General features: G+C 51.4%; 1 protein-coding gene across 1 annotated transcript in view; it reads right to left on the bottom strand.

Moving 5' to 3' along the window:
• Positions 1–12,603, bottom strand: part of IQGAP3 (IQ motif containing GTPase activating protein 3) — a 39,497-nt gene that overhangs the window by 26,241 nt on the left and 653 nt on the right. The window contains exons 2-11 of the mRNA XM_034756710.1: positions 10,420–10,507; positions 9,405–9,561; positions 6,770–6,847; positions 5,945–6,021; positions 4,176–4,243; positions 3,241–3,354; positions 2,505–2,683; positions 2,043–2,130; positions 629–792; positions 232–319 (exon numbers count right to left, since the gene is read on the bottom strand). Of these exons, the coding sequence (XP_034612601.1) occupies positions 232–319; positions 629–792; positions 2,043–2,130; positions 2,505–2,683; positions 3,241–3,354; positions 4,176–4,243; positions 5,945–6,021; positions 6,770–6,847; positions 9,405–9,561; positions 10,420–10,507 (1,101 nt within the window). The remainder of the gene's footprint in view (positions 1–231; positions 320–628; positions 793–2,042; positions 2,131–2,504; positions 2,684–3,240; positions 3,355–4,175; positions 4,244–5,944; positions 6,022–6,769; positions 6,848–9,404; positions 9,562–10,419; positions 10,508–12,603) is intronic.

Below are 12,603 nucleotides of genomic sequence, written 5' to 3'. Positions count from 1 at the left end.
CCTGCGGGGCAGGCGTCTCTCGACGATTCATTGGCCTCTCTGGCGAGGCGGCCAGCAAAGGTGCCAGTTACAGGGGGGTTGCGGCGAGGGTCACTAGGAACTGGAGCAAGCCCCAGATGCATCAGGCAGAGGCTGAGAAGCCTGGATCTGGCCTCAGATTCACAGCGACCCTGGCTCCCCCCAGCTCGGTACCAGTCCCCTTCGCTGCATGGGGGACTTGCCATGACTTACTGGCATGTTCCTGATCTCCCTTCTCATTGGCTGCGTAGATCCCCGCCTGCACCTCCTCCTGCTTCAGCAAGTCCACGTAGCCCAGCTCCTGCAAGGAGGAAAGTAACAGGAGGTTGCACACAAGGGGGACCGGCCCCGCCAGCCTACTCCCCTCCCAGGGCCACGCCTGCCATCCCTCCGCGGGAAGTCGCTCACATGCAGACCGGCTGCAGGGCTTCCTGAATATCCATGTGTTACAGGAAACCTTTAGAGCATGGGGCTTTCACTTGATCCAGACCCGCCCCAGCACAGGGTGTCTGGGCTGCTAGGGCCCGATCCCACAGCACCACTTGGTTCCTAGCCCTGCAATTTTCCTCTCAGCTCCGGTATGCAGGCTACTTCCCCTGCTGGGCCTTACCAGTGCTTTCTGCTCCCGATCTGTACTCAGCTGATCCAAGTACCAGGCTGCGTTCTCCCGCTGCACACCGCGCAGGGCCAGGACGGGATCCTGCAGGGCCCGGCACAAGGCTGGAGGGTCCTGCCTCTCCAGAGCATCGTCCACGTATTCCAGCGCTCCGTGCACTAGAAGAGAGGCACGGAGACACCGCTAGAGAGCCACTAGCCTGGGGCGCTCGGTACCACGGAGCCCTGGAGTCAGCGTCCAGAGGATTTAAAAGGCCTGGGGGTCGGCTCAGGCAGATCACGGGATTAGACTCCACTTACTGCGCTGGCTGGCTTGGAACGTCAGCTGTCCCGTGGATGGACCTTTGCCGAGGAGCCCGTTTTGAAAGGGCGGGTTGATATTTGTGCCATATGCTAGCTACATCCTGTCCCCTTATAGCAGATGGCTCACAGAGAACAGCCTGCTACTGCTGCCAGCTGATGGAGCGACTCTCTGCCCCCTACTGATGACCCACGAGCTTTGATTTTTCTAGCATACCCGCAACGCAAGTGACAAAGCGCTCTTGTCAGTAGAGCACAAAGCTCTTCGCCAAGGAGGTCAGTATCTTGATCCTCATTGTACAAAGGGGGAAACTGAGGCACAGAGGGGGGACATGCCTTCTCCAAGGTCACCCAGCAGGGTGGTGGCAGAGGAGAGAATAGAACCCAGGTCTAAGGCATCCCAATCTAGTGCGCTAACCACTAGGCCACATCCACTCAAGGTGGTGCTCCATTGACCTCTACTGATGACTAGGCCAACATGAGCCTGCCCCAACTTCAGCCAACAGAACTGCTCACGTATTAGAGGCTTGGGCTTCAAAAATCCAGAGGTCTGGGGTTCGATCCCCGCTACCAGCCACCCACCCAGGGGCACTGCATTAGGGCTTGTCAACACATGAAAGACGATCCGGAATAAGGCTGTCAATTTAATGTGGATTAGCTATTCCTGATTAATCCACTTCCAAAACGGAGTTCAACTAATTCACAATAAAGGCACTCATCCTGGAATAGGAGCGTCTCCACCCCTGTGTAGACAAGCTCTTATAAGGAGTTCACCCAGGTTACCTGCTTCAGGGATTCCCTTTTGTGCCAGGGGAAGTCAGTGAAGGAACCATGTGGAGAACCTCAGGCTGCTTCTGAAATGAAACCCTTTGCCCCCTAATGGGGAGGGAGAGATTCCCTGCCTAGTGCTCCCGACCAGGACTCTGAAAACAACCGGAGCAGAGGCCATGCCCCCACTGAAGAACCCAGCCTGGGTCTCACGTGAAACAAAGCCTTTTGGGAGAGCTAGTTAATGTTGGGCAGATCTCCCCCGCCAAGGGGACGTGCTCAATAAGCAGCGTATTTACTCCAGCAGCTCTCGGGGGAGAGGGGGGCGTTGCTTTGCTCACCGTTGACTTTGTTGATGTTCCCTTGTATTTCAGCCTGAGTCAGACACCGGTCGTAAATATCCTCGCTTTCTGGGCTCTCCTGCAGGTACTGAGAAGAGGGAGAAGCCACCCACCATTGCACATCTTGGCCTAGATGCGCACCCCTTTTCTGCAACTGCACCCCCATATCCACCAGCTCCGCCCACCCAGCATTCCTCCTGTGGCCAGCTCAGCCAACTTCAGGCCAGCCCTCCTGGAGGATCTGGCCCACTTCCTTTCCTGGCTGCAGAGAAACCCACCCTGCGTTTTCCCTTGATCCATTTCGAAGATGACTCAAGCCCTGAATTTTAGGTGTCAAAGCGCAAGGCGCATCCCCCCCGATCATGATGCACATCACAACGCTGTGGTCCACATATAAGATAAGAGCCTACCACTACCACCAGGTAACGGAGCTTCTCCTTTCACCGAGGGCTCTGCCCTTACCCGGTTCCTGGCATTGCCAGCTTTCTCCATCTTCACCTGGTACAGCATCTCCTGGTAGACGGCGGCGAGGTTCTCTCGCAAGTTGAGCAGCATGGCGCTGGGATTGTGCAGGGCCGCCATGGTCTGATCCACCACCCCCTTCTCCACAGCTTCGTTGATGGCGAGGACGGCGGCGTGGACTAGACCAGACGCAGCAAGAAAGAGACAGAGAGAGAAGAGCATCGTGTGGTCAGAGGCTGGAGCGAGAGGATTTGAGTCTTTCCATTTATCTGGGGCCCGGATCTACACAGGGACACAGCGTTATAACTCCTGGCTTTCAGGGGGCTTGAAAAAAAAACAGTCACCAGAATCCACAAACCCTGGGTGAGATGGTTGCTCTCTATACAATGCAGGGGGAGAGAGGGGCACCTGGGACCGGGATCCACAAAAACCAGCACGCTAGGCAGGGAGCTAATGGGAGATGCCGACAGGTCCCACCTCTCTCCCGGACTGGAGGCAAGATTGTGATCCACAGGTGGGATCCACTCTTCTGGAGTTGGGGGGGGTCTAAGCAGGATGCACCTAACTCTCCCTTGACAACCATTAGCCCTGTGGTTTGGGCTGAGCCGGACCTAGACCGACCCATAAAGAAGCCAAACGCATTCAGGGGTTACAGAGCTGGATTAAGCCAAAAGACCCCAGGGAGGGACTCAGACGAGCGCCGCTGCAGGAAAACCAACCCAGGGAGTAAAATCACCTGCCGCTTCATCGACGGAGAGCTCGCTGGCGAGAATCCCGCCGATCTTGCTGAAGGCTGGCATCTGGAGGCCGTATTTCTCCAGCTCCCGCTTCATGTTGTTAATTTCCTCCTCTGGAACAGAGCAAGCCCAGTCAGCGAATACACGGCCGTTTGGGCCAGGGCCGGCACCAGACTCTTTCTGACATGTCTATGTACCGTGAGGATGGCAAGCAGAGGCCCCAAGCAGGAACGGGCCCCGGGGATGCCAGGCACTGTACAGAGACTTAACCCCCACCCTAACCGGCAGGTGATGTCAATGGACATCAGTCAATTTAATCCGCGCCAGGAGCCCCCTATGCAGTGCCACAGGCTTCACTGGAGCTGTACATGTGCACAGGGATCCGGTGCAGAATCAGGGCCATACGGTAAAGAGACATTCAGTGACCCCAAAAGGGAAAAGCTAACAGAGCCAGCAGCAGCATGTGCGTCTGTCTCTTTTGTCAACGGCGCTGAATTGGGTACATACAGGGAGTCAGTCTCCCAAATGAGAGTGTGGTCCAGTGGGCAGTACACCTCGATTTTATTCCCACCTTTGCCACTGATCTACCCTGTGACCTTGGGCAAGTCACTTCCCCCTCCCTGGGCTTCTATTTTCGCTCCCACCCTTTGTCCATCATGTCTATTTAGACAGGGCAGGGCAGGAACGGTCTCTTAACATGTGTACGTACAGCACCTGGCACAGTGGGTCACTGATCTCCTTAGTTAGCTACAGAGATAGAAAATTGACTTTTTTTGTATCTCAGCTTAAACAAAGCTCCTTATAAATAAAAAGCCTGCTGAAGCATCCCGTCCGCAGAACCATTCCAGAGATACAAGCAGTAAGTACAGATCAGCTCGAGTTAACAAGGAAACCCCCAGGAACTAGCCCCGATTTGTCCTTTACCATCCCATACCTGTAAAGTTCACTTTCCCGTATAAATCCTGGATCTGCGGAGCCAGCCCCAGCTTAAACAAGTATAAACTGAAAATTTAAAACAAACACACTTCATGGATGAATTGAACAATTCAGTTTTTTCCTGACACAGGGTAACACGCACACGCTACAGGGTTTTTTAATCCAGACAGTAGATGACACAGTAAGCTCTGGTCTGGTCATTAGAACACAGAACTGGGAAATCAAAGTTCTACAGTGCCAGCTCTGTGACTGGCTCACTGTATGACCTCAGGCAAGTCACAGCCCTTCCCCGTGCCTCAGTTTCCCCATCTGTAAAACAGGGACAATACCCCTTTGTAAAGCATAGACACCAGCACTTTGTGACCCAGACTGGCTGTCTGCTGCCTTCCAGAGAGACTGAGGTAGTTGCTTTGACTCTGGAAAATAAAATAAACTGGACTCCATCTCTCCCTCCCTCTGCCAGTCACACGTGTTCAATCAGAACCCCCCTTGGCTTAAAAGGGTGGGGGACGCTATCAGGGTGTTCTCCCCTCGGCTTTGGGATCACCCCACCCCTCTGCTCTGAAACAGCCCAGACCCAATGGCTTTAGGGGCATGGGGCACATGGCGTGCGCGCGCACACACACACACACACCCATGCCCCATATTTTGCATGGATTATATTTATAACATTTTGTCATGGCATTTAGAGTCTGTGGCACCTAGAGTAAGTGGCTGGATTGTCAGAGGCACCGAGCTCCCCACCCCGCGGCAGCCAATGGGAGCTGCAGTGAAACACCTTTGGGGAACAATCTGGAAAAAAAAAAAGCCAGGGGGCCTAAGCATAGAATTGGATACCTAAATCCAGTCACACAGATCCCACAGAGACACACACATGCCCTCACTTGACACGCATGGGGAGTCGTCTATCAGACATGGAGTTAAACACGTGCATGGGAGTTTAAGGATCGGGACCCAAATCTGAGAATTACTGGCCTCAGGAGATAAACATAAAACAGCCACCAGAGGGTGCAAGTATCATTGATTAAAATCTACAGGCAAAAAACTCCTCAGTTCCTACAACTAGGGCCCTACCAAATTAGTGGCCATGAAAAACACATCACGGATCGTGAAATCTGGTCTTGTGTGTGCTTTTACCCTATACTACACAGATTTCACCAGGGAGACCAACGTTTCTCAAATTGAGGGTTCTGACCCATAAGGGAGTTGCAGGGGGGGTTGCAAGGTTATTTTAGGGGAACCACGGTATTGCCATGTTTACTTCTGCGCTGCCTTCAGAGCTGGGTGGCCAGAGAGCGGTAGCTGTGACCAGACGCTCAGCTCTGAAGGCAATGCCCCGCCAGCAGCAGCGCAGAAGGGTGACAATACCATCCCATGCCACCCTTACTTCTGCGCTGCTGCTGGTGGCGGCTCTGCCTTCAGAGCTGGGCTCCCGGTCAGCAGCCGCCCCTCTCCTGCTGCCCAGCTCTGAAGGCAGCACCGCCACCCGCAGCGGCACAGAAGTAAGGGTAGCAGTACCGGAAACCGCCCCCCACACACAATAACCTGGCAACCCCCCTTCCAACAACTCCTTTTTGGGTCAGGACCCCTACAATTAGAATACCATGAAATTTCAAATTTAAATAGCTGAAATCATGAAATTTACAATTTTTTAAGTCCTGTGACCATGAAATTGACCAAAATGGACCGTGAATTTGGTAGGGCCCTAGCTATAATCCCAGAAAGACGCAACGCTTTAACACGTTACATCCTGGATTTCTCACTTACCTCAGAGCATGGATGCAATAGACCACCCGGGGCATGTTCTTCTTGTCGTAGATGTCCGTTGTCTCCGGGTGAAAGATCTGTTGGCAATACAGACAGCACCCATGTAAGTGCCAATTAGCTTTAACTATTTGGCAGCACAGTATAGCCAAGGGGCTAGGCATGGGCTGGAGATTCAAAAGACCTGGGTTTGATTCCCCGTTGTGCCCTGACCTACTGGGTAACCTTGACCCGCCTCTCAGTTTCCCCACCTGTAAAATGGGGACAGTGATGCCGATCTCCTTTGTAAAGTGCTTTGAAGACCTGAAGCGGAGAAGCATTAGGGATTATCATTACAGTCTTTGCTGACACGGAGGGCCAATGCTGATCCGTGTTGGGAGCTGCTTCTACATGGTCCCATGGGGAGAACACGATTCAACAGACAACTCTGTCGAGCGTCTGGCAGGATTGTACAGCTGTCTAGTCTTCTACTATTAATGCAGCAACCCCTTAACGCCCCCTCCTTCCACTCTCGAGTCACTGTAACTCACAGATGGAGAAGGGATCACTCATGCAGACCTGACTGCGCTCTAGAAAGTTTTACGCCCCTGTTGTGCAGGAGACAAAGGAAGTTTCCTTCACATCCACAGAGTTTCAAATGAAGATTTTATTAGCCTAACCAGCTGCCTTTGACTCCACAAGGTGTGGATGATACACCTGGCTGGGTGAAATCACTCGAGTGGCTCCCACTTACACGAAAGGGCTCTGCGTCTTTACCAAAGCAGAGAGCTCGTCTCATCTTTTCCGGGCTCTGCTTTTGGCCCGGACATGCTGATGCTAATACATTACCGTAGGAAGCCCCAGGCGGGTCATGGCCTCGCGCCAGTGGTTGATATTATCCGTGTGTCGAAAATGAAGTCCAGTTGCCTGGAAAAAGGAGAGATTAACCAGGGATTAGAACGACTCTTCCCTTTTGGGTGCGTTATGCCACTGTTGCCCACTAGGGGGTTTCTTGCGCCTTTCTCTGGTGACGCTGGTCCTCGACACTGAACCAGATGCACCGGCTACATCTGAAGAAGTGAGGTTCTTACCCACGAAAGCTTATGCTCCCAATACTTCTGTTAGTCTTAAAGGTGCCACAGGACCCTCTGTTGCTTTTTACAGCTACATCTAGTTCTTCCAAACCCATTTAAGCCAGCACAGGCCATGAACGATGCAGCAGTGACCCTGACGGACAGTCAGCTCTGCATTGACGGGGTCTGGAGCGAGCTCTGTCAGGAGCATCAGATCATGCCCCCCAAAAAATCCATCCGTCCATCTTCAACACAGGATGCAACGCCAGTTTCACCCATAGCAAAGAAATGGCTCGTGTGCCAAATGAGAGCCACAGGGGAATCAGACAGATCTTGCAGCACACACCAATATCATCACCTAGAATTTAAAGGATTTTTTATTCAAGGCCCCAATCCTGCAGAGACTTATTTGTTTGTACGTACTGCAGTAGCACATAGGAGCTTCAGTCAAGGACCAGAGCCCCATTGTGCTAGGCAGTGTACAAACACTGAACAAAGAGATAACCATAGTCCCTACCCCCAAAAGAGCTGAACTTGAAGCACAGTAAATAACCCATTGAAATCAACCGATCGGTTGCATTGCAGGATCAGAGACTAATGTGTTAATTTCATTTTCTTTTTAAAATGTTCTGCTTTTCAAACAATTTTACAAACATTCATATAGGGCCAGATCCTCCAGAGACTCACACACCTGAATAACTCTGCTCATATGAGTCAAATTAAGCACGTGCTTAACTCTTTGCAAAATGAGAGCCTTCGTTCATGCAGTAGGGTTAGTTAATCTAAGAGGATACGAACGGATTCAAAAGCATCTACCCAATAAAGATTTTCCCATTGACTTCAGTGAGAACAGGATCGGCCCCTACGGCTCTGGATTCGTTATGTGTTATGCACCATCACATTATGTATCAGAAACAGACACGTGGGATGCATTCATCCGAGACAGTCTTTGATATGTTGGAAATAGAAGGGGACTTCAAAGGCCCTCAGGGTCTAGAATGAATCACCACCAACCTTTAAAAAGGAGCCTTTTTCCCTGCCTAGATTCCCATTCACGCCATGTGACTGGAACAAGGTGCAGAGATTTAATAAGCAGCAGGGATGGAAGCTTACAAAAGGGGGATGGAACCCACATGCCACTGTGTCAGCAAAGAAATTAATTGCTAGAGTAAATAAATTCCCTTTTAGGTCACATATAACAAACCTGTCACACATCCAACACAGGCAGCATCTCACATGCCAGTTGCATACTGTGGCTAAAATGTTGCTGTGTTAAGAGAAATTGAGCGTTTAAGAGAAAGTCATTGGACCTAGCAGAGTGGATTTAGGTTAAAGCTATTAGGGGCCTTAATTCTTATTCACACCAAGCTCCCCCCGCCCTACCCCCCGGCTTTTTACAGCCCTCTGGCAGCGTAACCGCTTCTATGCATGAATGGGTTGAAATTCACCCCTTTACAGAAAAGTGGGCTGAAAGCGGGATTTTCACGAGCAGTAAAACTCTCATTGACTTGAACGGGTGCAGAGTTAAGCCAGTGGGGCAGGCTTTTGAAACTCCCAGACTTCAAGATTTTAAAGCCCCATTTTGAAGATTTAAGCGGCTCATTAGCGTTTGCACTGGCCTCTTCGGGGGGTCCATTTCTACTTTATACGAGGGAGACAGAGCGACAAGCTGTGAGCACTTGCATCCCCACATGCGGTTATCCAGCTGAGCCACCTGGCCAGCATTTCTAAAGCTGAGCTCTTCAGTTTTATTCTGCCACCCATCACCACAGTATTTGAGCATCGAAAAATCTTTGATGGCAACAGAGGTTTCAACCAGGGCAGAGGTGTAGCGAGCGCCCTCCGTACCCTCCGACCGGAGGGGGCCCCGCAAGGAAGGGGACCCCTAAAAGTGGCAAAATAAATACCGCATTCCAGTTTCTGCATTGTAAGGGGCCCCGCCCGGACATATGTTCGGAGGGGGCCACCGTTCGGAGGGGGCCACGTTCTTCGTTGCTACGGCCCTGAACCAGGGATCTCTTGATCTGAAGAGAAATGGTCTTCTACTGATCAATACCCCCTCTACATGGGTTGATAATGCTACCCAGCACTTTATAGACCTGGATAGGCACTAATTAACCATCACAATGCCCCCATTTAATTGGGGGGGGGGGTATTCAGATTATTAAGTGAACATAGGCTGGTCCATTTCATTCATGCCTCTCATCAGTTTCATTTCCAGCATTTCCTTCAGAGCGGATCTGATTTGCACATCGGCAGTTCCCGTCAGCTCCAGTTGGAGAGGTGCCAGCAGTTTCCGTTATTTGCCCAAAGCCACACAACGAGCCAGGATTGGAACCCAGGTCTCCAAAGTCCCAGTCTCAAACTCACTCCCTCTAACCCAAGCAAATCCCTTCACCCGATTCCTTTACCTCGTAGCGCCTCTGCTCGCGGTCATAGATCTTTTTCAGCGGGACGACGTCAGGTGCAAAGCAGTGACCCAGCTTGGCGAGGATGACCCCGTTCCGTAAGCTCTCCTCCAGCTCCGTAGGGGAGGCCAGCTCCTCGTTCAAACAAGCCTCCATCCATCTGGCACAGAAGACGGAAAACCAGTTAGGGAGACCGTTGTTGTTACAAGACCAGGACGCTGCTACCACATCAAGTGCCGGTCTCCCACCAACCCTACGGGACGTTCCAGACACAGCATAGCCACCGGGTTGGGCTTCAGGAGACAGAGATGTGTAATGATGAACAAATATTTGGCCTCTGTTCAGATAGTGCTTTTTCCTCCTGGGTTTCTGCATTTTTACAGACAGGAGACAGCAAGGCACAGAGGTGACTTGGCCTGCCCAAGGTAAGTGGAAAATGTAGCAGTCAGGACTAGAATCCACTTGTGCCCGAGCCCATGCTCAGAGCCCTTTGCTTCCACTTATTGTTTGCTGGTAGTCTAACAACACTGCCTCTGGCTTTTCAGGCTGGCCACCCTTTATTCACAGGCAAAAAGAAGTGTCATCCCCCTGCCCCCCCTTTGCATTTGCTATAAAAGTCAGAGTAAAAAAAAAAAAGGCATTGCTGATCGCTATAAGCCTATCTAGCGGATGTGTGTGTGTGTTTTGAGAGACTGACAGCAAAGACAACCTTGAAGGATCAGGGTGCACAAGATTTTCTTTACTTAGATTGTAAGCAGTTTTCAGTTACTCCTCCTCAGTCCTCCCCATTGCCTTTCATGTACCTTCCCCCCTCCCCTAGGGGTCACGACCCACTTGTCAAGAAACAGATCAGCCCATGCATGCCAACATTGGGGGAAAAGGAGTGACTTCAGAAGTCCAAACGCCCGGTGTTTGATTTAGAAGGCAAAACCTGTTATACAGGAGACAGTTAAGGTAGGTCAACATAACCCCGACAGGGCCCCTCTAATGAATCAGTCATCCTTCCATGCTCGCTCACCGTTTCGCTTCTTCTAAGCGACAGAGATATTGATAGGCGACATTCTGTCTCCTCTGCTCATCCATCTCATCGGCGGTGAGACGCTCATCTGGACAATTCAAGAGAGACGAGGCCAGGTCAAGCGTGGACAAGAGTTTGGGTTTTGTTAATAATAATAATTAATTAAAATATTTCAATTAAGATTTCAGAAAACTTAGTAAAAATATTCCCAGGATTTCCAATGCCAATAGCCTCTCAACCTCTCCCGCGCCATTTGCAGCACATATTTTGCACCACCGTGCTAATGCACGAGAACCTGAAAGTGAAGTCAGCCTGTCTCTTCTCACTGTCCACACTGAAGGAAATGCAAGACCGAACCACAGCATTGGTGGTGAAGGACAATTTTTTAAAACCGTCGGTTGCAATAAGCAAAAAGGCGTTTGCCAAAAATCAGAGTTTTGAAATATGTATTTCTAACCGCACTCTCCCATTGCAGCTCTTAGATTTATGCAAAATTACTTTTTAATACCAACAGTCTGAATTTTATGTTTCAGTGGCCACAGCACAGACTCTGCCCCAGTGCCATGTCCTGACTAGTTTTGCATTAGCAGAAATTAAAAGCCAAAGCTTCTAGTCCCACCATGGAAAACACCAACTGAAGTGACTTCATCTGCAGTTATGAATCACAAGTTGGCTGAGGCCACACACTGAAGAGAACAGTTGTACATTGCTAGAGGGGGGATGGACTATGACATGACTTAACCCTTTCCATCTAACGGCTATTATGCTCTACTTTCTTTTTCACATGTAAACAGATCTGGTTTTCCCTTCCCTCGCTGCATGGCCAGCCAAAAGAGAGAGAGCACGCGAGCTGGGTTAACAACAAGTCCCTGTTGTTTTAAATATGACCTATGGACTGAGTACATCTTCAGCCAGATTTGTATTTTTTGCACTCACACACGCCTTGTGTGTTCAAATCTTCCCGGAGACAAAATCAGACACACACACACACACACACACACACACACACTCTCTCTCTCTAAAATCAGGGTTTTGGCATATTCCTTAGAAAACTTGCCAGCCCTTCCCTCCCGTCTCCTGGCTCCCGTTGTGTATTGGCTACCATCTGAAAGGGCTCTGCCCTCACTGACATCCTACCCACAAAATATTACCCCTACGCTCCTCTCCTTTTGGCCCCGTTACCATAGTATCCAAGTACCTCACAATTCTTATTCTCTCATCACCCCCGTGGAGTGCTATTGTCCCCATTTTACAGATGGGGAAACGGAGGCTCAGGGCAACTAAGTGATTTGCCCAAGGTCACACAGGGGGTCTGTGGCAGAGGAAGGAGTTGTCCATGGATGTCCCAAGTTCCAAACTGACCACTAGATCATCGCCTGACTCTAAGTAGAAACAGGAATCACCCAACAACACCCACACACTGTACCCTAACTGGCAACCGTCACTCTGTCCATCTCAGGGCCAGCACTCTTCCCCCCACTGCCAGATTCCTTTCTGATTGTCCATCCTGGACGCTGTTTATCCTGTCGGCCCTCTCAAGCCCTGCCCACACACCAGTGGCTGGCTGGTCCAAACCCAGCTCTCTGCCTGATCCCAGCCTGCCTGTCTGCCTGGCACCAATCCCTGCACCTCCCCATTATCTGTGCCCTATCTACAGTCAGGTCATTGGCCCCTCCCCCACTGTGTCTCTCTGCCCCCTCCTGCACACCCAGACCTGTCTCCTTTCTGCCCCAGGGTCGGGACCACACAACCCTACACCCATCAGTTCCCCCACCTCATCTCCGACCCATTGTCCATCCCCACCTGTCTGCACCCACCAGCCACTCCCCGGTGTCTGTCTGTCTGCCCCTTCCACCACACCCCTTTCTGTCTGCAACCTCCCACCGCTCCTGTCCATCAGCCTGGCTGCTTGCCCCCTCTCCTCCCCGGCCCCACACCAATGTCTGTCTGTCTGTCTGTCCATCCCCACAGCTCCTGTCCATCAGTCTGTCCCCCCAGCCTGTCTGCCCCCTTCCGCCACACCCCTTTCTGTCTGCAGCCCCCCACTGCTCCCGTCCATCAGCCTGGCTGCTCGTCCCCTCTCCTCCCCTGCCCCACACCAATGTCTGTCTGTCTGTCCATCCCAGCAACTCCCCACAGCTCCTATCCATCAGTCTGTCCCCCCAGCCTGTCTGCCCCCTTCCG

The sequence above is a fragment of the Trachemys scripta genome, chromosome 24 (genome assembly GCF_013100865.1).
Source record: "Trachemys scripta elegans isolate TJP31775 chromosome 24, CAS_Tse_1.0, whole genome shotgun sequence".
NCBI classification, from domain to species: Eukaryota; Metazoa; Chordata; order Testudines; family Emydidae; genus Trachemys; species Trachemys scripta.
The sequence above is the reverse complement of the archived record's forward strand: the minus strand, read 5'-3'. Positions and strand labels throughout refer to the sequence as shown.